General features: G+C 47.6%; 4 protein-coding genes across 12 annotated transcripts; 2 read left to right on the top strand and 2 right to left on the bottom strand.

The window, feature by feature from the left end:
• Positions 1-811: 811 nt before the first annotated feature.
• On the bottom strand, positions 812-13,380 carry hip1ra (huntingtin interacting protein 1 related a). 2 transcript variants are annotated; one of them, XM_086188350.1, is made up of 34 exons: positions 12,937-13,380; positions 12,128-12,191; positions 11,887-12,029; positions 11,753-11,809; positions 11,534-11,614; positions 11,373-11,449; positions 11,207-11,268; positions 10,936-11,076; positions 10,797-10,854; positions 10,452-10,527; positions 10,033-10,170; positions 9,823-9,945; positions 8,932-9,115; positions 8,764-8,852; positions 8,043-8,159; positions 7,808-7,909; positions 7,183-7,377; positions 6,667-6,777; positions 6,384-6,578; positions 6,023-6,170; positions 5,751-5,837; positions 5,543-5,650; positions 5,316-5,452; positions 5,018-5,128; positions 4,534-4,592; positions 4,403-4,433; positions 4,263-4,325; positions 3,908-4,008; positions 3,696-3,801; positions 3,368-3,491; positions 3,079-3,140; positions 2,018-2,614; positions 1,262-1,940; positions 813-864 (listed from the first exon to the last, which is right to left on the bottom strand). In XM_086188350.1, the coding sequence occupies exons 1-33, from the start codon at positions 13,015-13,017 to the stop codon at positions 1,902-1,904; spliced, it is 3,867 nt and encodes a 1,288-aa protein (XP_086044476.1). In that variant the 5' UTR covers positions 13,018-13,380; the 3' UTR covers positions 813-864; positions 1,262-1,901. The 2 variants fall into 2 exon arrangements, with proteins under 2 accessions (XP_086044475.1, XP_086044476.1); XM_086188349.1 differs by having other exon boundaries at positions 812-864; positions 5,316-5,650.
• On the bottom strand, positions 13,270-19,902 carry ccdc62 (coiled-coil domain containing 62). 4 transcript variants are annotated; one of them, XM_086188351.1, is made up of 14 exons: positions 19,835-19,902; positions 19,514-19,711; positions 19,388-19,428; positions 19,120-19,245; positions 18,841-19,033; positions 18,467-18,633; positions 18,232-18,333; positions 17,814-17,985; positions 17,195-17,296; positions 16,900-16,988; positions 15,544-15,647; positions 15,271-15,433; positions 13,759-13,947; positions 13,270-13,677 (listed from the first exon to the last, which is right to left on the bottom strand). In XM_086188351.1, exons 2-14 carry the CDS (start codon positions 19,590-19,592, stop codon positions 13,528-13,530), a joined length of 1,677 nt encoding a protein of 558 aa, XP_086044477.1. In that variant the 5' UTR covers positions 19,593-19,711; positions 19,835-19,902; the 3' UTR covers positions 13,270-13,527. The 4 variants fall into 4 exon arrangements, with proteins under 4 accessions (XP_086044477.1, XP_086044479.1, XP_086044480.1 ...); XM_086188353.1 differs by having other exon boundaries at positions 13,270-13,674; XM_086188354.1 differs by having other exon boundaries at positions 15,358-15,433.
• Positions 19,903-20,623: 721 nt separating this feature from the next.
• Positions 20,624-24,062, top strand: denr (density-regulated protein). 2 transcript variants are annotated; one of them, XM_086187672.1, is made up of 8 exons: positions 20,624-20,786; positions 21,422-21,528; positions 21,622-21,641; positions 21,742-21,826; positions 22,818-22,898; positions 23,068-23,184; positions 23,271-23,410; positions 23,812-24,062. In XM_086187672.1, the coding sequence occupies exons 2-8, from the start codon at positions 21,432-21,434 to the stop codon at positions 23,854-23,856; spliced, it is 585 nt and encodes a 194-aa protein (XP_086043798.1). In that variant the 5' UTR covers positions 20,624-20,786; positions 21,422-21,431; the 3' UTR covers positions 23,857-24,062. The 2 variants fall into 2 exon arrangements, with proteins under 2 accessions (XP_086043798.1, XP_086043796.1); XM_086187670.1 differs by having other exon boundaries at positions 21,742-21,827; positions 22,810-22,898; positions 23,812-24,060.
• A 149-nt stretch (positions 24,063-24,211) lies between these two features.
• On the top strand, positions 24,212-25,617 carry LOC147243619 (hydroxycarboxylic acid receptor 2-like). 4 transcript variants are annotated; one of them, XM_086187668.1, is made up of 3 exons: positions 24,269-25,065; positions 25,149-25,187; positions 25,296-25,617. In XM_086187668.1, the coding sequence occupies exons 1-3, from the start codon at positions 24,427-24,429 to the stop codon at positions 25,455-25,457; spliced, it is 840 nt and encodes a 279-aa protein (XP_086043794.1). In that variant the 5' UTR covers positions 24,269-24,426; the 3' UTR covers positions 25,458-25,617. The 4 variants fall into 4 exon arrangements, with proteins under 4 accessions (XP_086043795.1, XP_086043794.1, XP_086043793.1 ...); XM_086187669.1 differs by having other exon boundaries at positions 24,212-24,302; positions 24,645-25,617; XM_086187667.1 differs by having other exon boundaries at positions 24,269-25,187.
• Positions 25,618-26,576: the final 959 nt, after the last annotated feature.

The raw sequence follows: 26,576 nt of genomic DNA, 5'->3' as shown, positions 1-26,576 counted from the left end.
GTGGCACGTACTAGATTCGATCTCCATTGTGTTATTCTGTTAATTTATGACATTTAAAACGACTTCAGTCTGTAAACACTTGCATAAAAAAGCATGTACATATATAATGTTTATACGTGTTATTTGGAGAATTGTCGTGAGAGTTTGGGGATTATAATTTATGTGAAGTTGTACAGTAAATACATACAGCAATCAGCTGGCTAGCAGGGGTAATATACACTGTTTACATGATAATCTACATATTTCATATAAAACCTGTATGTTACATGAATAAAGAACCCACCCATAGTCTTTAAATTCAAATTGAATAAAAGAATTCTGCCCGGCTACTCTCTAATAGCTTTGAAGCCCGCAAATAAAGACACCAGAATATGGACGCTTTGGACAAAAGCGTCTGCTAAATGAAATTGTAGAATTGTAGAATTGACCACATTCACTCACAGGGTCCCAAACATGTAGCTTCCATGCACAAAGGTTTACAAATGTCACCGAGGCCTAACAAGCATTGCAATGTGGGAATAATAAGCATATTAAAATGACACAAGTCGTTGGTTCCGCTGAGCTCTGGGGTTTACATTGTGCTCTTATTCTGACAGTGATGGCCGTTATTTTTCCATGTCATCCTGGTCCAGCTTCCTACTGCTGCTCTCTGGGCCTTGGGGGGGGGGGGGGGGGTGTTCCACAGTGGCTCCTTCCACTGTGGGGTGACTGGGGTTTGTGCTGCGCATGGCAGGAATAAATAACGGGACAGACGAGGTCGCTGCACGCCGACATTAGGAGACGCTCAGATGGCCTCCAGATTATTTCACAACTCGGCCTGAAGCACATGACGAGTTCCTCACCATCCAGAGGGCTGTTAGTCATCTGAAAAATTCGGAACATATCCAGCTTTGAGCTTTATGAGTCATTTTAGTCGCCGCAACAACGATGACCTCTGTGGTTTTTAAGTACAAGACGGATAAAAAGAAAGAGAAAGAGAAAAGTTGAAGCAGGAAAACTACATCAATACTAAAACTAGCACTTCATGGTCTCCAAGTAACACAACGGAGAAACTTTTGACATTTGGATTTTGGCGTCCATCGCCAACATTTAAAAAAACGGTAAGAAAGTATAACCAGGAGTAAAACCTCTCCCTGATCACGTGAGCAACTTGAATAACTGACAGCAGCACGTTTGCATGAACGAGCTGAACGCAGTTTTTTTTTTTTTAAAGTGACGATAATTCAATATGGTGTGATTTTCGGGCGACTGTGACTCCCACCTCTCACTCCCTGCAGGGTCTTGACCAGCATCTAAGCCTGTAAAGTTTTCTTTCAATCGGATTGTGGCTCAGGCAAAAACGGATGATAAGTTCCTTCCTGCGTGCAGGCACCTTCGGTTTCTCCGAGACGGCTCGACAACAGCACACGTCTTCATGTCCTTACTTATGCAGACACGTGCAATGTGGCTTGTCCAGGTTTTTTTATTGAGTTTTTCAGCTTACAGTGTTCGTGATTGAAATCGTAGAAGTATTCACAGACAATCATTGGCCAGTAGTGCTGATTTTTGCCTCCTCCCATTTCATCGAATCGTTTCTGTTGCTGCTCTTTAATCTGTTCGTCTTCCATTACGCACTCCGCTGTTCGCGTCATACACGTACTGATACACACCTGCAACTTGCTTATCTTTGATTAAGGCTTAAAATTCAGCATGATTAATTGTCTCCAGCTCCAAGAGTCATCCAAACACGGTTGCAAGAAGCAAAGTGGGCGGAGATTAAAATGGGAGTCCTCTAACTCCGCCTCCTCTCACTCAGCTCACGGCTTACACACAGTACCTTTAATAGAGCCAGAGATGGCATGAGGTTACTGTTACATTTATTGTTTGGTTGCTGAGGTACAATCGTTTCCGTCGGTCAGGCTTCAAGATTCCCCCGTTCCAGCCTCACGTTCTCGTCTGAACTGCAACAGAAATCAACAAAGCTGCGCGTTAACGCCGTCAACTCGGGTTGATCGCACCTCAAGATGATGTCACTCACAGCATTCTTCAGCAAGTTCCCAGATTTGGTGAAGATGTTTGGTTTCCTTAAGGCTGGTTTGTTGGGCTCGGTGGCGCTCTGTGTTGTCGGCGTGGCCTGGGACTGTGGCGGCGGTGGCGGTTGAGGCTGCGAGAGGTTGGATGGTTGTGAGGGAGAAAAGGACTGAGGTTTCAGGTAACTTTGGGTTAGGTTGGGTGTGAAGGGCTGGGCTGGGATGTAGGGCTGAGGAGGTGTGTATGACTGAGGAGGTGTGTATGACTGAGGAGGTGTGTATGTGTGTGTTGGCGTGTAGGTGTGAGTTGGTGTGTAGGTGTGTGTTGGTGTGTATGACTGAGGCAGTGCCAAGGGCTGTGTTTGAGCAGGTGTGAACGGATTGGTTGATGCGAAGCTCTGAGTGTTCAGGTACGGCTGCGTTTGAGAATAGGACTGAGATTCTGGCGAGGCGTTGAGTAAGGTGGGCGGCGGCGGCGGCGGGAAGCCATCAGCTCCGTCCGACGTGTCATCAACATCCCCGGAGAGGTCGTAGTGCCTCTTCCTCAGCTCCCCCAGACGGACTCGCTCCTGCTCCAGCTGACTCTCCAGCTGCAGCACCTTCACCTGAGGACGCAGCAAATGAATCATCATTTTTCAAAATCTTAATCTTCGTGTCCCTTGGGGGCCAAGGTTCCAGGTTTGGGGGGGGGGGGTAGCCACAAGATATTGCTCCCAAATTTCCTTCATTTGTGGTCATGAGGTGTAACATGTTAGGAACAGACTTCATTATCTATTCATTATCTTCATTACCTGTGGGAACGAATCTAATTCTCTCTCTCTGGACACTGGGGTTCTGCAGGTTTACTTGATTTACAACGCAAACACAAGATGGACTCCACCCCCCCCCAGTCGAGCGCTTGGTCATGAAAATAAACACGTTGACCAAACGCCAGCAGAAGTACGAGAAACTGTAACTGAGTGACTGACTACACCGTGTTTGTCCCCTCACCGCTTGAGACACCAAACTTTCTGCTCTCTTTTCAAAAGGAAACCGAGAGAACAGGACTACAGACGTCCGGGCGCCTCACCTGAGCCTCCATTTCTTCTTTCTTCAGCTTGATCAGAGACATGCCGGAGAAGTCCATCATCCCTGTTGAAGCACCAGTGTTGTAGTTACAGGGAGGTTCTGGCAGACATAGTACACGAGTCTAACAGCTGCAGTACAGTTACTGCAGCCACACTGGGTGAAAGAAGTAAACGGCATACAGCAGCTGTGCAGCTACATGATCCTCTCCTACTTTCTGTAGCAGGAAGTGACACGTGCCGATTAAGTTAGCAGAATTATCTTAAATTGCTAGGTGACGCTCCTTCTCTCACCTTGGTCGGAGATCTGTTGCTGCCCATGTTTGGTGGAGGTGACGACCACAGCAGCCATGTCGTTAACGTGACGCGACGCCTGCTGCAGCGCGTACAGCTTCTTGTTGTTGCGGTCGGCCTTCACCTAAACCAACGTGAACCACAGCAGCGGGCGTGTGAACAGAACTGTAAAAATGTAGCATAACCTGGAAGTACTCGTATTACTACTGCATTACTCTGGTGAGTACACCTTTACTGTCCTACACATCTAAATGTGTCATCATTTCTTCTGTTGTAAAACGACATCTCGCTGGACGTGAGATCACCTGAATATAAATCCAGTTTTTACCTTTGAGGCAGCGACCAGCTGAGCGGTGCTCGCAGCGATCTCGTGGGAGCAAGCGATGAGCTCCTCGTACGTCCCGTTTTCAACCACTACCCGGTCAGCTGAGTCCCTGACAACCGCCATGTGAACACACGGGCAGAGTTCCAGTTCTGGCCAGGATTCATCCACTGATACTGCTAATAACTGAGGATGAGCTGAGAGCATTTGGTACTCACAGCAGCTGCGTGGCGCCCCAGCCCACCGCCTTGGAAGCAGAGATGAGTCCTTCGGTCCAGCGAGAGTTTTTGGCATAAAACTCTGTGATGGAAGCGGCTCCCTGGGGAACCGACAAACCCACGTTAATCAGAAAGGGCTGAGACTCAACCGCCACGGCAAGTTTTGTGAGCCGTGTGGAAACTTGTAGACCAAATAACATCATTTTTATGACTCACAATGCTCTTAAAATAAAGACGACAGCTAAATAACACCAGAGTTTTGGGTTATTATTTCTATTTAAGCTCCACCTCCGTACTGAGGTCCGGCTCATTTGTCATCTCTCTGCCGCGTCACACGGATAAAACACCAACTCACCCTTCCTCCCTCCACGATGTCCTTCTGTAAGTCCGTAGCTGCTGTCACCAGCATGTGAACAGCCTGGAGAGAAGAAACCGTGAGTGGGAGCGAAACATGAGATTAGTGGAGACAAGGCTGAGGCGAGGCAGGTTTCTCACCTTCATCAGGTCTGAACAGGATCCCAGGATGCTGGGAGCGAGAGAGCGAGAGAGAGAGAGAGAAGAGACACAGACGACAGGTGAGACAGTGAAGAAGAATCCAACTGTGGTGATGTGTGTTTCCATCGCACCTCTGGTTGACCTCCAGTTTGATGCCAGAAGTGTCTCTCTTGGCCTGACTGAGTATCTCCTGAGAAACAAATGGAAAAGGTGAGAGTGTGTGTGTGTGTGTGTGTGTGTCCAGTCACAAAGATACGTCTCTGAGGACGTGTGACTTTTCTGACACAATCAGAACAGAGTCGGGGGGCATCCGCCTGTTTCTGACAGAGAAGCTCCGACCCACCGTCAAAATTAAATTAAATTAAAATATCAAACTCGGAAAGAGTCATCATAAGACCGTCTCACACACACTCGGAAACCCGCGAACACGTCCTGGGATCCCACGACTGGAACAGAGGTGGTCTGGCCCAGATGTGGCCACCTCTGTCAGTAGCGGGTCCACGAGGAGTCCACATAGAGAGGTGAACGGGTGAGTATGATCACGTCTGAGCGCGTGTTCATGGAGGGATATTACATCCAAGCTTGTTGCTTCTGTCAGGGCGTGTGTGTGCTTACATCTATACGCAGCACAGCTTCCTCGATGGCAGTAGACGTGGTGATCATCTCTTTATCCACCATGTTGCCCAGCTCTTCTTTCAGCACATCCTGACCCTTCGGGCGCAGCTCCTGAACAACAAACACACGGTGACAACATGTGAATAAAAGCTGCTCCGCTAGGTGGAATCAGCCCGCCGTCCTCAAGCAGAGGCCACGTTTGGTGAGTAGATCAGGGAGACTTGTGGCTCCAACAGCAGCGGCTCAGATGTGACAAATCTGGAGCGTTTGTCTCCGTTGTAGCTGAAGCGTGCCCCACCTGTCCCAAAGCCAGGATGCGCTGAACACTGCAGCGTACGGCCGCAGGGTCGGCTCTCTGTAAACTAGCCTGGAACTTCAGATCCTTCAAGAACTGAAGACAGTTATTGGCGCAGTCCCGACAGCTGTCAGTCAGACCTGCGGGACGCAAAGACAGGATGGAGAATTGTTGACCGCTTGTACGTGATGTGGAGTGTGTTGACCGCAGTGAGAGCGTGTGGCGTTTACGGTCAGCCTGGTCGATGGGAGCCGAGTGAGATGTCGCCGCTCCGTTCACAATGGTGTCAGCGGTGAGGTGTGAGAACTGTGTGACCGCTCGCAGCAAACCGCTGGCGTCTGGAGAGGACACGCTGTCACATATCTTCACATCGTATCAGCTCAACACTCAGTGCTGACACACACCCAAACACACACTCGCACACACACACACACTTACCGTTCCTGTTCCCCAGATAGACCAGGTGGCTCTGCTGCATTTTATCGATGGATCCCAGAGTGATTTCAGCGCGGTTCACCAGGTAATCTGGTGGGAGGGAAACAAACAGGTTATGAAGAGAAGGGTGAGACGTTACACTCCTGCAGTCACCTGCTGACAACACCTCTGATCACGCCCTCAGGCAGATGAACTGTGGCGACGTGTGAGGATACGGACGGACACCTCAGTCCACAGGTGTCACTGGAGACCATGATGATGACTAATGATCCTACCTGGTGAACTGATGCAGCGGACGTGTATGGGGTCGTCCAGTTTGGCCACGGCGTCCAGAATGATGCCCTCAGCCTCCACCACCGCACACTGAAGCAGACAGAACTGCTCCTCCTGCAGCTTCTGAGACAGCTCTCCTTCCCGACATGCCTGCTCTCACAAGAACAAAGACTCGTCAGAGACTGTCCATCACCCCCCCCACACACACACTCCTCATCCATGTGTTTGTATCTGTTCTGTCTCACTAACTATCCGTACTCGTGTTTAGTGTTCACGTGTCAAGCGACGTCTTAAAGTCTGATTTTTAAAACCCATCAACATCATGACCGGCGTCCCTTCTTTGCAGTGACCAGGTCTGCGCACCTGCTGCTGGAGCTGAGCGTGCAAGCTGCCCAGCTGCATGCTGCTCCTCTGCCTCTCCTGCTCCAGGGAGTTCTGCTGCAGCTGTGCCTGCTGTCTGAGGGAGCTCAGCTCCGCCTCCTGCTCCCTGACCGAGCGCAGCAGCACCTCCCGCTCCGCCTGCAGCCCTGCGAGCGCGCTGCTCATCTGGGTGCCACTCTGTCCAACGAAAGACGGGTTCTATCAGTATCAACAACCAGAGGCCTTGGAGACGATGCGAGGAGAGAGTAGGAGGAATCGCTGCTACCATTTCGGTGCTCTGCAGGGAGCTGGTGGCCCGGGTCAGCTCCGCTCGCGTGGAGTCCAGCTCTCGTCTCAGCCTGTCGATCTCTAACTTCTGCTCAGCGTTGATGGTGAGCTGAGGACGTACAAATCATTTCTACATAAAAAAATCCACAAAATTCAAGCTTAAAATGTCTCAATGATCTAATTAATAAAAAAAGAATCACAGAAGGATAGAGAAATAATCAATATTCACTATATAACAATAAAGATTATTATTTTAAACTTTATATCCCACATTTCATATTGTAAGATGCCACACAATAAAGTCAATAAAACACTAAAATCAACTTAAAAATGTCCGTATAACTGCATCTCTGGGGGGTTTCTGTCATTTTATTTAAATATGCCTCCGTACTCAGTGACACTCACACAGTAGGTAGTGGAAAAACTACAGTCTTGCCAAGAATATTTGTGTAGTTTTTAGTCAAAAACAACAAGTGAACAGGTTGCTACGTTGAGGCCGACGGCCGGTCTGTACCTGCTGCTGCAGCTGCGCCCTCAGGGCCTCCAGCTCCCGGTTCAGCCGGTCTCTCTCCAGGTCCTGGGAGCTCTGCTGCTGCTGAGTTTGTTGCCTCAATGAGAAAATCTCGCCGTCTCTTTCGCGGGCCGAGCGCAGCAGCTGGTCTCGCTCCGCCTGCAGAGCTGCCAGGCTGCTGCTGGCCTGGGATCCTTCCTGGGACGATTCCACCCAAAACACGTCAGGAAATATTCTAACTCTCTGTCAGATAAAGCCAGCTGTTTTCAAATGACTGAGAGGTTTTTCAGGACATCGAGGTCAGAATAAGCTTTCATGTTTGTGTCCAGATTTGTGGAAGTGGGGGCTCCTGGGAGATTCGACTTTTCTAGTTATTTCTAATATCTTTTCATTCACCTTCTCTCGTACATTCAAAGGTTGTGAAAGTGATATTTATTTCAGCTTTATAGGGTGTTTTATTGTTTTCTCCTCAAAACAATATCTTGCTATTTCTGTACCACTAGAAGCAAACTGGAGGCATGAAAGAAGTTGCTTTCATTTTTAATCTTAATTCTGGAAATAAAAGCATATATCAGGAGAACCCAGCCCGCTAATCAAAGGTCGGGTGTGTGCTGCAGTCCAGTCTCACCATCTCCTTACTCTCCAGCGCGCTGCGGAGGGCTGCCATCTCTGCTCGCTGCTCCAGAAGAAGTTTATTCAGGCGCTCCACCTCTTGATGCTGATGAGCCGTCTGATGGAGAGACGAAAGCAGCTCAGCGATATCTTGAAAGTGTTGCTCTAATCACCTCAAATCCACCGAGTTTCTTTGGTTGAATGAGACGATATAAAGGGGTAGTTATGGGTCAAAGGTCAAGAGCTCTTACTGCGTTTCTTTTCTCCAGACGAAGATTTTCCAACTCGCTCTCAAGTTGCATTTTGACCCTCCGCGATTCATCTTGGTCCGTTTTTGTGCTGTTCAGCAGTTTCACCGTTTCTGCATTCTGCAAACACACAACCAATTAAAAATCGATCACAATCAGACTCGCGTAAAGGGGTTTCAGTTCAGTTTCAGAAATACTCGGTTTTTTGCCGAGCGTTTGCAGAGTAGACAGCTGACACTCAGCATAAAACCTAAGTAGAGAACAAATATTCTATTTATAAATCTGATTAGCACTTTTCAAGCTTGACAAAGTGTTTTTACGCATACAAATAAAAAAGTGTAAATATAATAAACAAATGCGATGTTAATTGCTGAGATATGCAAATTGCTAATAGTTGGACTACGTCCAAAACTTGTTTTATTGCCATTAAACCAAAATGTAGAAATGACAAATTCCACTCTGCCCAGGGTGCATTTCTAGGCTGGGAGACTATCTTTTAGTCTCTGCTAGCTACTTAGCCCCTTTGCACAGAGCAGCTAGCTGTTTCCTCCTGTTTTAAATTTATGCTAAGCTAAGCTAACCAGACTTTGAGAGAGCCAATCTAGCTCCCAGTTGCTGTTAATACGCTAAACCAAGCTAAATGGTCGGAGCGTCACATGGCTGTAGAGACATGAAGATGGTATCAATCATTCCATCTCAGGTGCGACAGAAAACAGCAGCTCACCTTCTTCATGAGGTCAGCATGACCGGTCACCAGCTCCGCGTGCCTCTCCTTGAGTTGAGTGAAGCGGAGCTCTGCTGCTTGAGCTCTACCTGCGGTGGCACCACGTCGTCTCAGTCAGGTTCAGAAACATTTTCACAGCTCTTTCACTAGAATCTGATTTAAACTCACTGTCTGCTTCCTTGAATCCGATCTGAGCACCGACGTTAGCCACATTAGTGCACCGTAGCGCCTCCACTTCCATCCGCAGGCGTTCGTTGTCCATCATGGCCATCTGTTTTTGGGTACGGTGATCCTCAACTTCAGCCTCCAAATGGTTCACTTGAGCTTTTAGCTCAGTTACACACCTCTGAGCCTGGACGGGAAGAACAAGAATTTTACCAGATGGTTCAAATATTAAGCACAGCAACCAGTTTTCAGGATTAGGATTAAGATTGTATTCTAGGGCCTGCTGCTTTGTTTAAGGTCCCTTTAACTTCTATAAGCAGGAAGTCCTGTTTCCCTGTAACACTGAAGACACTAATACACTTCCAACTGGATTAACCGATTTAATACTCATCTGAAATTACCTCCAGGATGTGAAATACTGGACGGCAAAATAAGTCTGTATTCATTTGAATAAAAAGAAGTAAGGACAGCCCGTGTCTGACATTTTCACGGTATAACAACCATCCCAGAATGTATCACAGTGTCAGGATTCCAAGACACTTGGTCAGAGCTGCACGTTCTACAACTGCATCTATGCAAGTACTTGGACTGACGCAGCAAAATGTGGAGGGCAATGTCTTTTTTTTAAATTTGGGGATTAACCAAAGATTTTTTCTTAGGCTGTAAAAGATGACGTGTAGACAGGACTTTTCTGTACTGCACTATTTACTTCAAAATGGTATTTTGACACACAATTAGCATTTTTCAAATATTGGACCTTCCTGTGATTTGAAAAGGCACTGGAAGAGGGGAAGGTGCCAGGGTGGATCGGCTCTGGGAACATCCCACAGCGACACAATGTCCCGCAGCATTGGACTGGCCCCTCCACCACCACCAGGCCCTCCTCCGTCTCACCTCCGTCTTGATGAGCTGTAGTTCTGGCTTGAGCACTTCCAGCTCTCTCCTCAGGCTCTCTGTCCCTGTTTCCCTCTGCTCCACTGCAGCCTCGGGTGCACCCATTTGACTGAGCAAGTAGTACTGCCAGGAAATAAAGCGCATTTGTCCAGCACATGAAAAATGGAAACATCATTCACTCCATGGATTTGGATTTGGATGTAAGCAGACCTGTGGCATTTGTGGTGCTTCCCTAAACTCTGGTTGTGGCTCCGCCTCCTCCTCTTCATGATGCTCCTCATTGGGCATCACCACCACCGGCTTCTTATACTCCGCCAAGGCAGCTGCACGGAGGAAGTTAGGAGGAGCCTGTCCCAGGGGGGAGGAGCATTTCATTAATCTCTTCTTTCACCAGCCTACTTCTCCCTGAGCCCAAATTCAGGACCTGAGAAATAATCTGATTGATCAAAACACCCCTAAAGCTAGCATGCTCATGCCACGCCTGCGTGAGAGGCAACAACTCCCCTCACCAGCAGGGGGTGGTAGTCAGTAAGTAGGTATTTCATCTCAAGGGGAGGCCAAACAAACAGAAGCATACACTCAACACATGTCAGTAAAAGTGGACGCAGGCACAGAAACCTGCCACTCACATCTGGGAGGTCTGGGATCTGGATGACGCTTTTAAAGAATTCCATTTCTCTGGCTCGGTCAAAGAACTGGGTGAGGCTGCAGAACACGGACAGACTTTATCAACACATCTCATTCACTTGTACAAAAAAAACATGTCTGAGATCAGACGGTCGTGTTTAAGCTGTCTGCATCACTAAATGACTAAATATAAAGGGGCGTGGCTTGTTAGCCGCCGTTCAAATAGCTTGCTGATGTTCAGAAATCCTCAGTAACTCTGGTAGGCGGAGCTCTCTGATGTAAAATTTTAAATTTTAGCACAGAGTAAAAGGTTGCAAGCACTTTTAAAAAAAATTCTGATAACTGACCTTGTGAACAGATCACGAAAGCGCTCTCGATGTCCGAGGAGAACATCTGCAGAAATGCCTGTAAAACAGAGGGAACAGTGGACTCCTGCGCCAAGGTGAAGTTTCCTGTAGTCAATCAAACTCTGTGGTCGTTACTCACGACTGTGGAGTTTGAACAACAGCCGGACAGAGAAGTGGTAGAGGAAGCTCAGGTCCGGGATCAGCGGGATCAGAGGCGTCAGTCTGCACTGTCCAGCCGGCGTGTTAGGCTTCGCTCCGTTGGCGTCCAGCTGACGGAAAACTTTAATCAACAACAACACATCCAAATCAAAATAAAGGAGAGGTCTGCGATACACGCATGGTCTTCGATATTCGTCTTAATGACAACAAATCTCTTGTCAACGTTTCTATATTTTTAACCAATAACCAACCAGTGTCCGCCATCTTCAGTCCAGCATCCATGTAGTCCAACAGCTCCTGGGTCATATCCAGCCTGCAGGCAACCACAAAATGCTCTTCACTTATAGATTCACTGAGCGATGCTCCTCAGTTAGCTTCTCAGCGGCAAGCGTCGTAGCTCTGGAGCTGAAAGCTTACACTTTGTTCATGTCATTTCCTGCTTCTCTCTCCAAAGTCTCATCTGTTGCCTCCAGGTTGCCGGGGATGACTTTGTGCTGACGAGGAGAAATAAGGATTTACACTTCGAGCATCTCCATTTTGGCACATTTTGTTGAAGCAACCGCACAGTAAATAGTTACCTTTGCGTGGAATTCCATTTTGTGGCAGAGATATTTGGCAGACAAGGCCACAATGTGGCCGTACCGATCATGCAGTTTTCCCTGGAGGAAGAACAGAGGACATATTAGATCAGACCACCGCGTTCGGTCACAAACAAGAGATCCAAGACAGCAGAGGGAGAAGCACCACCAAGCTCCGATACTGGTGATCAAACTCCTCGTGTCCTGGCTGGTGCTCACCCAGAGGACGCCCATGTCCTTCACGTTGCGACAGTGCCTGTGAGAGTCCCGGACAGCCTGCAGGTCGGGCAGAGACGAGGCGATTATTCACCGCTACAGAAGTGAAAACCAGCAAACGAGACGTCTGAGCTCACATTTCTGTGTCCGTCCCTCAGCACTTTGTGAAGCAGGTAGCAGAACTTCCAGCTGATCATGGAGTTGCTTGACAGAGGCAGGTTGAGGGTGTAGGACCAGAAGGTGCTGGCTCCGCCCTCCTTGTGAGTTCCCAGGATGATGTCATCGATCTGTCAAGGAATCTCTGGAATACGAGTGTACAAGGCTCATTTGGTTCAGTCTCCTCCTACGCAACCTGCAGCACGTGCTTGGAAAGGATACTGCGCACATACTTCTCCTTGGGTGGAGTTTCAGCTGACGTGAGAGTTTTGCTGATGTTGTGGAGCTGAAAGAGAATGAGAGACGAGCCGTCAGGACTCGGCTGCTGCTGCGGCGGCCGTTTACAGCGGCGACGCTTGTACCCACACACAGAGCTCCAGACCCATCAACGTTTGTCTGTCTGTCCGTAGTCACTGGGCCCCGCAGAACAACTAGCAGAGTAACACACCACTGTGACCCGATGGGAGGGGAAGTCTGAAGGGTCAGTGGAAACACACTTTCTAGCCACTGACATTTTATGTGCGCATTTCAACAGAAAACGCCTGGATTTGGAAGAATTTCCAGTTACGGTGTTTGAGGAGCAGCAGTGTCTCGTGAGTCCAGAGTAGGAATAATATTCTCCACTGATTCAGAGTCTGTGGGTCACATGACAAGGAAACTATTGAACTTTTTTTTTCATTCCATTCCAGCAGCCTGTTGACGGTCCCTGACCCTGCAGCTCACCTGCCGTAAAGCAGAATTCATGCAGGAGGTTTGAAACATTTGACCTCATAAAATATAAAACGGTCGGTGTGTGTACTTTTCTTCTCTTGAATGTTTTAACATTCAAATGATCAACTTGATTTGTAACCCAGGTAAAATAACCAAACTTCCTGGATAGGAACGTTAACTTGTGTTCACTGTACGCGAACGGCTGAGAGCAAGAATATTGATGTCTTCAGCACAGTTTTTAGAATCAAATTTCCATTTTTTAAAATTTTTTGTCCGTCAACGGGGAAACAAAAGCCCAACTGAAAGTCAGACCTCCTCACCTGCTGCTTGCCGAACTGCTCCTTCTCCGCGGCCAAAGCCTTTTCTGTCTTGTTCTCGGTTTTGTTCTTGGTTTTACTCATCGTCCTCCTCCCGACTCCGGCCTCAGGTGCGAATCCCCCGCAGCTCAACTCCGCGACAGGCGCCAGAAGGGTTCGATCCGGTTTCCAGTCAAAAAGCTCGTCAACCAATCAGAATTTGAGGGTAAAAACATCCAAGTGAAACCACACCGGTGGAAAAAAAAATGTATGTGACGTGTATTTTTTTTTGTATAAATATTTTATCAAAAAAGCGGTGACATGATGAGCAGAGAGTCCTTGTGAGTCAGCAGGTCAATGTGAGGCTGAGAAACTGGAACGACAATACACACCTCCAGCTCAGCAGCCCTGCAGGACAGGTTTCACCTCTCTCTCTCTCACTCACTCACACACACACACACACACACACACACACACACACACACACACACACACACACAACAATACAGCCTTCAAAATCTCACACGATTAAAAATCCTGTTTAAATACCAGATGCACCAAAATCAAATTTAAATGAGACTCATTGAATAAAAGCATTTGTTTCCCTAACAGGGTTCATTCTGGGGAGGACTTCACGTTGAGCCCCGTCCGACTCCAGAGTTTCTCATGCTGAGGCTGCTGTGCTTCAGTCACATGACGGCTGGTGGTTGGTTGGGTGGGGGTGCAGCAGCAGTGGCAGGCCTTGATTGGAGTTTCACTCGTCTGCTGGAGCGAGAACAAAGACACTGTCAACACACCCAAACGGATCGGAGGAACGCCGGACACCACACCCTGAGAGACAGCCACCTTGGTTGCTGGGGGTTTTGGGTGCTGCTGGCACTTGTGGGTGCAGAAGGAGTTGCTGGTCCCGCAGCTGATAGCTTGGTTGGTGGTGTGACCAGAACTTTGGTGTGTCAAGTGGTCTGAGTGGGTGTCAACTTGCCGGGACTCGTCTAACAGCTGCTGCAGGAAAGAGCTGGACAGAGGATCGTCGCCCTGGCAACAGAGAAAGGAGAACAATGTCAGAGAACTGGGACATATTTCCTCTTATTATATTCCATCATCCTCCATCACCCCAAGAGCCAGAAGACTGAGGTCCAGACCCAGGCTAGTTAGCTTAGCATTATTAATGGTAGGGGGTGGGAAGTGTTAGCTTAACTCCGTCTCTGCCTGCATTAATATCAGGAGGGTTGTGTGTAACCTTGGTGCTGAATACCAGTTTAACATGAGGAGACGTTGTAGTGGTAGAATCAGACACGTAGCCGGAACTACTTTCCTGACTGGGCGTAGTGATTTGACGCAGCACCTCCAAAGCTCCACTGGAACTTGGGTCAACAGAACCAAAGGTTTGTTGAAGACAAGAAGAGCGACTGCTGCTACTGATGATGAGGAGGAGGAGGAGGAGGATTCCTGCTGGACACACCAGCATCCTGGACCTGAGCTAGCTGATGCTAACACTTCCCACCCACTACCAGCCATTGGGCTAAGCTAACTAGCATGGACCTGAGCTAGCTGATGCTAACACTTCCCGCCCACTACCAGCCATTGGGCTAAGCTAACTAGCCTGGACCTGAGCTAGCTGATGCTAACACTTCCCACCCACTACCAGCCATTGGGCTAAGCTAACTAGCCTGGACCTGAGCTAGCTGATGCTAACACTTCCCACCCACTACCAGCCATTGGGCTAAGCTAACTAGCCTGGACATGAGCTAGCTGATGCTAACACTTCCCAACCACTCCCAGCCATTGGGCTAAGCTAACTAGCCTGGACATGAGCTAGCTGATGCTAACACTTCCCAACCACTACCAGTCATTGGGCTAAGCTAACTAGCCTGGACATGAGCTAGCTGATGCTAACACTTCCCAACCACTACCAGTCATTGGGCTAAGCTAACTAGCCTGGACATGAGCTAGCTGATGCTAACACTTCCCAACCACTACCAGTGGATGGCAGTTAAATCCTAAGGGAATAGCATCTAAAGCAGGGGTGGGCAATCATGTGACATGGAGGGCCGTGTGTATGCAGGTTTTCTTTCCAACCAAACACTTTAACAGGTGATTCCACTGATTAACACTCTTCTGTGGCTGAAGGTGTGTCAATCAGTGGAATCACCTGTTAAAGTGTTTGGTTGGAAAGAAAACCTGCATACACACGGCCCTCCATGTCACATGACTGCCCACCCCTGATCTAAAGCTTCGACTCTCAGCTAAAAAGCTTCTCATTTCACCACTCTGACATTTCACTTTAATTTAGTGATAATACTTTTGTTTAAATGCGATACACAATTGAAGCTCCTGCAAAAACACTGTTCACCTCACATTTGTCATGTGAGTTGAGGGGAGCCCCGCCTCCCCGTGTACAGGTCGTCTCAGACCAGCAACTGCCGCCGCCGTGGGGGAACAGACCTCACGAGCAGGTCCTGCCGTCTTCACTCTGACCGACGAAGGTGAGACATCCGGACAACTACATCCCAACTCTTGGCTGGAACACAGATACACCACTAATTAAGAATATTTACACCTTCACATGGGTCAGCTGTGGTCATGTGACATCTGAGCAGTGTTGCTCTTTGGGATGAGTCTTTGTTCAACCTGCCAAACATTCCCAGATTCCCGGTCTTCTCTCTCAGGCTCTCTCGGGCGCTGTCCAGGTTCAGCTGCAGCAGCTGCAGGTCGTTCCGCTGGTTCTCACACACCTGGAAAATCAGTTTCTTTATTTACATGAACTTCCAAACACACATTAAGAGCATCTTCATTTTGTAGGATACGTCACATATCTTGGGTGGGCCTAACTTTTCCTCTAGCGCCACCATGAGGTCAAAGTAAAATGTCCCGACTCCTACTGGATGGATACAGGATGGAGTGTCATTAGGGTGGTGAGCCGTCCTCAACCAGAGATCTTGTTAAATGACATGTGTGCAGGATTTACTGGCATCTAGTGGTGAGGATGTGGATTATACCCGCTGGAATAGCCCCTCCCCTTTTTCAAGCTAGTCAGGGAACCTCAAGTGGCCTTCAGGTGCAGCGTGTCATCAGTAATTACCTTGGAAACATTGTTACATACTGAACGGATATTTGAACCCATTTCCAACTTGAAATGCTGGACAGTTAGTTAGTTAGTTAGTTTTGTCCCCTCTGAGCTACTGTAGAAACATGGAGCGCTCAGTGGGGAAGAACCGGCTCCGGATGTTGATACTGAACCAAAGACTCATTATAAGCCAACCAAAAACATCGGCGTGTTTCAAACAGCTCACACTGCCCAAACGTCTGCTACCTGCCTGACGCTCCTCCCTGCCTCAGTCGCTTCAGAACCATAAATCTAAGCAAAAAAACTCAAAGTCATTTACATTTTTGAAGCTTTTTTTCCCTTTTAATGCGTCTTGAGAAGCTGCAGGACAACATTGTTTTATCTTGTGACCCTGTGGCTGTCACCAAACAAGAGAGCTTGATTTGATTGTGAGGCGTCTTTCAACACTCACGAGCTGGCGTTAGCGAAGTGTGCTAATGTGACAGGCACACTTGCCATCATGTGGTGTTGTACTGGAACTTTAGCCTCGGTTTGAAATGGTCTGGATGATTCTTGGTCCTTTAACGCTGATTCCCCATCAGCCTCGGTTGCACTTTGTGTTTTGCACCAGTGAGATTTGTAACATTTGTTCTCACTCGCTGCAGTCACTGCAGCTACTGGACTTGACCCTGGCGGTAAATCCTCTGCGGGAACGCTGCGAGGAATGCTGCCAAACCAGAGAGTCAGCGCACAGGCTGGCGAGCAGGAGGAATGAGGAAAGACGAAGCTGAAGATTTCCCCAGCAACACATCCAGAGCTCCTGTATGGTATTTTCTCGGCTCCTAGCAGTTGTCAGTCAGTGTCGAGTCATGTCGTGAGTGTGAGGGAGTGTCTTAGTTGTGAGCGAGTGTTTCCTCTGGGAGGTTTATGGGATGGCGTACCTGACGTAGACAGCGCAGCTCTGACATGGTGCGTTCCTGTTTGGAGCGAGCGAGCTCCAGCAGCTCATCCCTCCAGCTGTCTCCCTCCCCTGGTCAGAGGGATCGAGAGCTGCAATTACCTCAGCAGTAACTAGAGGGCGCCACAATCCCCACCTTGACTAAGATCGAGATTCCATACAGTTTTTGAGTTTAATGTCTATCAGCTCTGCCATTGTTACATGACGAGTCATGTTAATTCTTGAGAAATAAAAGCTTGAACCAAGTAAATGGAACGTTCCTACATGATGTGACGTACCGGAGAGGGCCAGGTCCCTGTGAAGCAGCTGGAGCTCCTGTTTGAGGCGGATGATCTCCTCCCTCTGACTGCTGCTCTGGGTTACCTGCTGCTGCAGCTCCTCTGTAACCACAGCAGGAGACGTGGCGCTACAGTTAACTGCCTCTTTCTTTGAACAAATCACGGGCAACTATTATTGCACTACCAAAAGTAAGAATCTCTCTCGCAGGATTCATAGGTGGCAACAGCATATTCACTGGATGCAGGAGACTAAAGGCTGCAGAGAGCCTGGCGGCAGTGAGCAGAGCCACAAGTCGAAGACAAGTGGAGTTACAGTTTATTCAGATTTGCAGCAGAGACACTAAAGAAGCAGCCGGAGGTACGACTGATGTCTGCCGCAGGAAGGAAGAGCTGGCTGGTGAAACATAACTGATGGTAAACAGGTCCATCACATCAGAGTCAACGTTGTGTTGGTGATTACAACTTGTTTCTGCTGCCCCCTTGTGGCCACACAACAACAATAAAAAAACAAACCCAGGAGGTTTTGTAAGTGAGGGGGAAAAAGAATCAGTAAACATGCGGCTTACCAGTTTTTTTACCAAAAATAAATATAGTTCAGAAAAAAGTTTTAACCACGCACCTTTTAGGTGTGTGACATCATGTCTGGCCTCTTTGTAACGGCGTCTGTTTTCCTCCAGGTCTCTCAGGACTTTGCCTTCCTGCGAGCGGCTCTCCGTGAGTGACGTCTCCAGGTCTCGGAGGCGGCCGGTGAGGTGGAGGATCTGACTGGAGGCTTCGGCCACATCTTTGTCCTGGAGAGGAGAAGAAGTGGATCATGTGAACAGGCGAATGTGCAGAGATACAACTCTTGATGTATTTTCTCTTTCCTGTTGTATTTACTAGTTATACATCCCATTTAGTGAAATCTGCGAGTGGAACGCCTGGGAAGCATCAGCCTCCTGTGGCATTTGTAGTTGTATTTCTTACTCTGCTGTCTATGTCTGGAAATTGAAACCTGACAGAAAATGTCCAGGATGTTCAAAAACTGTCTTGTGTACCTTGAGTTGGAGCATTGAACTCAGTTCCTCCTCCTTGACCTGCAGAGAGCCGACTTGATTGGACAGAATCATCACCGTCGAGTTGAGACTCTGGTTCTTCTCCTGAAAGGCGAAACAGAACCTTGGAGCTGAAGAACCACAAGAATCAGTCCACAGCAGAAAGATGCTGTGGAGTTAATGTCAGAAAGGTGTCTCTGATTCTCCGTCGGGGATCAGTAACATCGCCGCCACTGACCTCATAGTCTTGACACTTATGGCTGATGTGCTGCTGCTTCTGCTCAAGCTCACTGAGCTGCTGCCGGGCGGCGCCGATCTCCTGTCGGGCCTCCTTCTCCCTGGATTCGACCACCCACACGCGTCTCGTCAGGACTCTGATCACCTCGTTACGTTTCTGCAGCTCATCTGTACAAACATCACCGACATGGACGACAGCGGTGCGCAGATGTTTTACAAACCAGATGTTTTAGTTGGCATTCATTGATGAGGCAACACTCAACATAACGGCGGTGTGACCAGGCCATGAATAAGCCAACCAAGATGGCTGCCAACAGGCCAGATTTGCTTAGAAGGACTTTGGTCATTTTGGAAACGTCCTTGCGGCTGCTTCACCTTCCAAAAGGGAGCACTTCTCCTCCAAAGCAAGCATCTTCTGCCGGTCTTGCTCCCAGGCATGGAGCTGCGTCTGATGGGAGGCCGCCGTGACGTTCAGCTCCCTGTCCCGGTCCTTCAGCTCGGCCATCAGCAGCTGAAGCTCCCTCCTCTGCCTCTGGATGGTGGAGCTGCTCGGGTCATTGGCTGGGAACTTTACAGAGGTACACAAACACCATCGTGTATATTTACTGACAATTTGAGTGGCGGCAGCTTTGCTTTGACCAGCTCTGACCTCACCTCAGCAGGGAAGGGCGCGTCTGCTGGGACTGGAGGGTTAATTCTGACCCACGGTTTAGCTGGGCCGTCCATCCTGACGCTGCTCAGAGGAGAAGCCTGGCTTCCATGCAGAGGGGCATCGTGTCCCTGAACACATCACCAGCCAACAATATGGATGATGACAACCAAGAGGCGTTGCCCCCCCCCCCCCAACTTTGATTAATTTGTGGAAACAAGTTAAATCTTGTGGCCTCATCTTTTTTCCTGCCTATGACCCTCCTGTACTGACCTTTTTAACCGGAGTGCTGTGCCAGAACTCAGCTGGGGAGTCTGGAAGAGAACCAGATCGGATTTCGGATGCTTACATTAAAAGAGAAGACAACGACAATGTGAACAATCTGCTGCGGACGTTTACCGGATAACCAGCACAGAGAAGCCGGGGCTGTTCCCGAAGTTCTTCCACGTGATGGGGGCGGTCCTCTCCCTCCATCCATCACATCCTCTCATTCAGTGCTTCTCCACCGACCCCCGGGGACGTCGTCACCGGTGTTTGGGGCTTGATGTCAACAGCCTTGGGTACATACCAGTCAGCTAGCTTACGCACGTCAAATTTCTGCAAATTACGCCAAACGACGTCAGCATATTCGTCTCATTTCAAAGGAAACTGTTTTAAATGTTCTTAAAAAAACAACAACACACAACTCGATTAAGAAACTAAAGTGCTAAATGATCTTACAGTGACGCCTCCAGCTTTTTGAATATGGAGTTGCCGAAGTGGAAACACGGATTGGACGGTGACGTCACATTAACGGAAGAGGTAGTTGAGCAAGTCTTTTCAAAATATTTTTCACTTAACTGTCAAAATAAGACAATGTCGATTTGAAATATCGTAAGTATCACTAATTTCTGCCCGTACAATCCAGGTACAAGAACTTGGGCAAATTATTTGGTTCTTACCAAGCTTTAAAAAAAAAAAAAGATTTAGACATTCGATAATTCATCTTGTGTTTAGAGTTAATTTATCATTTAAGTGTTCAACTTTACACTATCATCTTATTTCTAGATTTAACGATCTTAATTCATGAAATCTTGTGGAGTGAAACTGTCTTGCTGCGTGTACAGAAAGTTTCACTTGTTTTGAGTAAGTTTTCCCTCAGATTTAGCGTTTTTATCTTGTTTTTAGACACCCCCTTTTTTGCAGTGTAGCTATGGTAAAAACAACAACAGCAACAACAATAAAATGGGTCAAGATAAGAAAGAAAGTCAATATGAGGACGAAATGATACATCATATAAATGAAAGGACCGATTTAAAAAGATTTTTTTTAATAAAATCAGAATGTCCAAGTATTTTTTCAATGAAAAGTCATGTGAAGAAAGTAGGTTTTAAATCACTTTTTTCTTTGTTTTTGTTTTTACTGTTCAGCAAAATTATCTTCCATTCCTCTGGATGTTTTGATGGAATACCGGTAATTCATGATTCCTCTCCGGAGCACCAGGGGGCGCGGATGCACCCCCTTGACTTTGACTCAACCACTCCGACAACTAAAACAAGAAGCCAGCCAGGCGTGCTCTAAGTACGCCAACTAACCCTCACTTAATAAGAATGATTTTCTAGAAGTCAATATAACATTAATAATGCGAACGACTTTGTCGAACAGACAGCAGTTTTAGAGAATAATTTGCGGGGTGAGTAACTCGACTTTTCTGCTTTATTTATTCTGTTATTCCGGAGCAGATTCCGCTAGCTTGTTAGCTTCCTAGGAACCTGAGGTGCTAACGGTGACAGCTGGGTGACTCAACGTTACCTGATGAATGGCACATGTAAACTAAGCCCGGGGGGGACTCTTCAGTACTTTGGCATCACGGTTAAACCATCCACAGAAATCACAGTATTTCAATCACAGAGTTTGTTTAAAAACGGCGTATCTCTCTATTTAACAGCGCTCCCATTGTGAAATAGCCGCATGTGTTAGCCAGCTAAAGCTAGTGCCTCTGCTCACTGCTTAGATGCTATCAAGCCACATACTTGGCTGTGGATTAATTTAGCCTGAGTGAAACCGTCCTGTAAAAGTGTCTGACCTATTCCAGCTCTCGTGTGTCGCCCTGTTCACTAACCGCTGCTCGAGTGTCTGATCTGTGCTGACACTTACAGGAATGAGCAAAGGGTTAGCATGATGAAATCTTGCAGGAGCTGCCTCTGCTAGCTTACTGGCTGGTATAACTGGTCTGAAGACAGTTAATCATTGTTGCTATGCCAGGCTTGTACTCTTACTTCATATTCATCTTTTTGTATTTAACTCGTGCCATGATTTACTCTCTAGATTAATTGTGATGGCTACTACTGAGATGGAGTCAGGTTCTTCAGAAAGCAGATCAGAGCAATTTGACCCTGATTCGAAGTACCCACTTAAAGTTCTTTACTGTGGAGGTAAAACATTTAAAACTAATCTTTCACTTTGGCATCCAAACCACAGCATCAGATTCTTAAAATGTGACTTGATTGTGTGTTTTGTCCCTACAGTGTGCTCTCTGCCTACAGAGGTAAGTGTAGTTTAATAAAAAAAAAAAAATCAAAAAACACAGATGTGATTTTATAGGTATTAGAGCTGGTAGTGAAGTAGTAACACTGTTGTATTTGCAGTACTGTGAGTACATGCCTGAGCCGGCCAAGTGTAGGCAGTGGCTTGAAAAGAACTTCCCAGATGTCTTTGCCAGGATGACTCTAGGTGAGTGTCACTTAAAAATTGTAGCCAGTGATTCTCTTATTGAATTCCCTCAAGGTACTCACTTGAAACATCTGCGATGTCGAAATCATCCGGGGGAGATCTGTGCATGCGAGCTTTGAGGCCAGTTTAATTTGATGCCCTGGATGAAGGCCAAGCTGCTCTACGTTGGAAGGTGGTACCACTGACATGCAGCTTCTCATCTGTTAGAAGCTTTAGGGTTGGAAAATAATCTTCAGGACGTTATCGCTTTACTGGATTGGTGTCATCTTGTTGGGCTTCTTTATCGTCTTAATGCTGCACGATTCGTTCACATCGACGTGCTTTTATGAGCTTGCAGGTCAGTGTCTGAACTCTTCGCTCATGGATGACCGTCTGTCAGGGTTTGTTGCTGTTTGGGCTCAGTTTTTTTTTAAAATTCTGCACCGTAGTACCAGTCCAGAATCCCCTCTAGTAGGTGGAGCTGCTCTTAGTTTCAGGTAATGAAACCTCAGTGAAGCTTCCCCTCAATCTAAAATATGGTCCTAAATCTTACACACTTTTTTCTTTTTGAATACTCACATAATTTTCAGCAGAATTTATATCATGAAATGGCCATGTGACCGCACCAGAATGTGATGGGTTCAACTGTAGAAAACTGGACGCGGCTCAACAAACCCTCAGTTGTGTAAAAATTTGACTCCAGAAGAAGGAGAGAACGGTGAAAGATGTGAAAACAGCGACTTCCTCTGTGCTTCATTGGGACATAAGAGAGCTGGAACCCAGGAAATGTAGCAGTCAGAGCAAAGTTTACCTCATCACATCCAGAGAGCGGCTTCATGCTGAGGCCGGAGCCCAGCAGACTGGGAGGAATCTGCTCTGGCTGCTCAGCAGCAGCATCAGTTCATCACTGAAAGACACACACACACGCGCGCGCGCAGACGTCCGCCATTTAATTGTCGCAGGGTTGGTTTTAATATTCTTCTGTGTTGCTTCTGTCCAACTGGCCCGGCAGCAAATGCACCCAAACAGGATATCGGTACTGGAGATACTCTCCCTCCAGGCGAGGAGGAGGAGAAGAAGAAACAGAAGCGAGGTGAGCTCCTGCGTTGGGTGTTTGTGTAATAACAGGATTTACGGATGATAAAACTCCTCACCGCTTCCTGCACCTAAAGATGTGGTTGCCTGATTCACTGCCGCACGACATTTTCATGCGGTGCCGAGCATCTTAGAGTATGGACGTTAACGTTGTGTTTCATCTGAAGGTGGGCGAGGCCAGATCAAACAGAAGAAGAAGACTGTTCCTCAGAAAGTTACGATAGCAAAAATCCCAAGAGCCAAGAAGAAATACGTCACACGGGTGTGTGGCCTGGCAACGTTCGGTGAGACCTTTTGTTTCCTCAGAGTTACTGAGCCGCTTCCTCTGGATGTGTGAATGTGGGCTGAACTGCCTTGTTGACCCCCGCAGACATCGACCTTAAAGAGGCTCAGCGGTTCTTCGCCCAGAAGTTCTCTTGCGGTGCCTCAGTTACAGCCGAGGATGAAATAATCATTCAGGGAGATTTCACAGACGACATAATCGACGTCATTCAAGAGAAGTGGCCTGAGGTGAGCTCGAGAACTCGGGAGGGAGGGAGGGAGGGAGAGAGAGAGATGAGCCAACATACACCCGTCCACGCCGTCACGTGACAGTGACATCATGAACATGAAATGAAATATAGTCCATTATTGTTTTCAAGAATAATAAGATAATAATCACTGTGGGGCTGTGGAGAAGGTAAACAGGATTTGCTATGGGAGTTTCAAAATAAAGGTGCATCTCGGGTGACGGTGGATTGTGCGATGGGTGGATACTTGCACCGATGGTGTGGTTTTGTCGTTACTCCCCTGTTAAAGAAGCTGACGGTGTAGAACATCAGCAGACCTTCCTGTGTGTGTGTGTGTGTGTGTGTGTGTGGGAGAGAGAGGAACCTCTCCACTGAAGGTCTTCTCCTGCGTCTGTGTTTCAGGTGGATGATGACAGCATCGACGATCTGGGTGAAGTCAAGAAGTGAAGACCAAATATGCACTTTTACTGAAAATGGATGTGACCCGAAACAGCGACAACCTGGCCAAATGTACACATTAAGTCATTTTATACCTATTTTATTTACTGTACATAAAAAAGCTGCGGACTTGGCCACTCACTTGGCTTTTTTTTTTTTTAGTTAATAGCTGCTTCTCTCGTTTGCCAAAGGTGTGGTATGACGTGACTCCCCAAATGTTCTTCACTCAGCAAACTGTAGGCTAATAAATTTCAGTCTCCTTCGCCTGTACACTCACATCTGCTTTCTCTTGTTTTTTATTTTCGAATCCTTCCCAGGGTTGTGACCCGCTGTAGTTTATTCGACTCCTTTAATGGCTGCAGGCTGCTTGTTTTGCAGGCGTCCGACTCAATACCCACGAGTGGACCGATTCCCCTGCATAATAGTTTTCTAATGAAGACGGCGTCCCCAGACAGGTAACATCAAGGGTTGTGTCCCTGCTCCTCGGGGTCAGGAGCTCTCCCCAGTTGCGCCGGTGTCGAGTATCCCTGTTGACACGGTACACAGCGCCGCAGGTGTGTTCCAGCGCCGTGTCAGAGGATGAATCTCACTCAGGACAAGTGCTGCGCCTTCGAGTCCCCCGTCCTGGACCGTGTCCTACCACCCATACTCATCCTGGAGTTCATGTTCGGGCTGATGGGGAACTTTGTGGCGCTGTCCATGTTCATCTTCCACATGGATACGTGGAAGCCCAGCGCCGTCTACTTGACCCACCTGGCCGTGGCTGACTCCATCGTTCTGTTCTGCCTGCCCTTCAGAGCTGACTACTACAGGCGCGGGAAGAACTGGCTGCACGGCGACGCCTTGTGTCGGATCCTCCTCTTTCTGCTGGCGGCCAACCGGGCAGCAGGGATCTTCTTCCTCACCGCCGTGGCTGTCGATCGCTACTTCAAGATTGTTCACCCTCTGTGCCGGATCAACCGCATGGATCTGAGATGCGCTCTCTGGGTCTCCCTCGGTCTCTGGGGCCTCATATTTCTTGCCACCGGCTACCTCCTCGCTGACGAGCACTTCTTCTACAACAGCAACCGAACGCAGTGCGAGAGTTTCAACATCTGCATGGGCTTCAGCCCCCTCTCCACCTGGCACAACGCATTCTATGTCATTCAATTCTTCCTGCCCACGGCCATCGTGGCCTTCTGCACGGTCAGAATCACATGGCAGCTGAGAAGCAGGACGGTAGATAAAAAGGGAAAAATCAAACGTGCAGTTCAGTTCGTCTTAGCTGTAGCTTCGATCTTCATCACCTGCTTCTTCCCCAGCACCATCTCCCGCGTCGCCGTCTGGATCCTCAAGGTCTGGTACGACGAGTGTAAATACTTCCAGGAGGCCAACCTGGCGTTCTACACCTCGGTGTGTTTCACCTACTTCAACAGTGTCCTCAACCCGCTTGTCTACTATTTTTCAAGTCCTGTTTTCAGCGGAACCTTCAAGAAGCTCCTCAACAAGCTGCTGAGGAGGAGAGACGAGGAGCGAGAACCCACGGACGTTTCCACCAGCAGAGACGCACGGCTGTCTTCGGCGTCGTCATGTTTCTATCGTCACACTTCGTGACCAACTCGGATGTTTAACTGCTGGACGTAGATGTCGCTGTGACGTTTAGCTTCTAAATTAGTACTTTTAGACAATTTGCAGCCTAAAGTTGTGTGCTTGTGTCTGTCTGTCAAACACGTGTGTTATTGAAGGACAAAGCCATTAACAGTGAATGTTTACTTCAGTGGCACCTGAAATTTGCACTGTAAAAATAAAATCTTAAAAAAAAAAAAAAAAACGGAAGGGGTTTTCCAACTTCTTCACCCTCTGGACCCCTAATTTGTTTCGGGGTAGCCTTCAGAACAGCATTCAACAAGCAGGGCCAGCATGACGGGTGTGTCTTTATTAATTTGGCGCTTTTTAAAAAGTGGATTTATTTCAAAAACGGGCATGACATCAATTTAATTGGCAGAATGTTTTTTGTACTCAGGATTTTCAGAAAACTAGCAAAAGCACAAAATAAAACATTTTTATTGCGTTTTGTTTTAATTACGATCTAAGAAGTCTTTTACCAGCATCTGACAAGACATCTGTTCCTGCGTGATCGATCATAATGATTTTATTGAGGCAGTTTGTGGTGAAAGAGCGGGTCTGGCTTCTGTCTGTCTTCGTAAGTCATTGAAGACTGCTGTCACCGCTATCAGAATATTCACTTTATCTCACAAAACATGGAACTAATGCTGAGCGAATTAGCAAAGAAATAGAAGCAGGAATCTTGTTTCTAAATATTAAAATTAAAAGTCAAACTTCTTGTGATTAAATGATAAACACTTTAATTATAAACTTTAAATGATAAAAGTGAAATTATTTATTCCTTATTTTGCTGTGCACTTCTGAAAGACCATCGGTGGTCCCGGACCACACTTTGAGAAACCGTGAAAGAAAAGACGTGAACGCGCTTCCACAGCCTCATCCACTGCGAACGACCAACGCAGGCCACCGAGCAGGAGGTTCAGTTGGGACAACCAGGGGGAGGTAGAGAGGCGCTTGATGGTGGGAGCAACTGGGTGACAAATGAAAGGAAAATGTTAGAATTAAAGTGTCCGTCGCCTCCGTCAAAGTAATGTTGGCCGTCAATGTTTGAGTCTCAGTTATTCCTAAAAACATCAAATGCATATTATACATTTCTTCATTCATGCATTAATGTCGGACCTTTA

Source organism: Aulostomus chinensis, chromosome 19 (genome assembly GCF_037954235.1).
Source record: "Aulostomus chinensis isolate RoL2024-O1b breed Wild chromosome 19, RoL_Achi_v1.0, whole genome shotgun sequence".
In the NCBI taxonomy this organism is placed as follows: Eukaryota; Metazoa; Chordata; class Actinopteri; order Syngnathiformes; family Aulostomidae; genus Aulostomus; species Aulostomus chinensis.
Note: the sequence above shows the minus strand (reverse complement) of the source record. Positions and strands in the feature narration are given on the sequence as shown.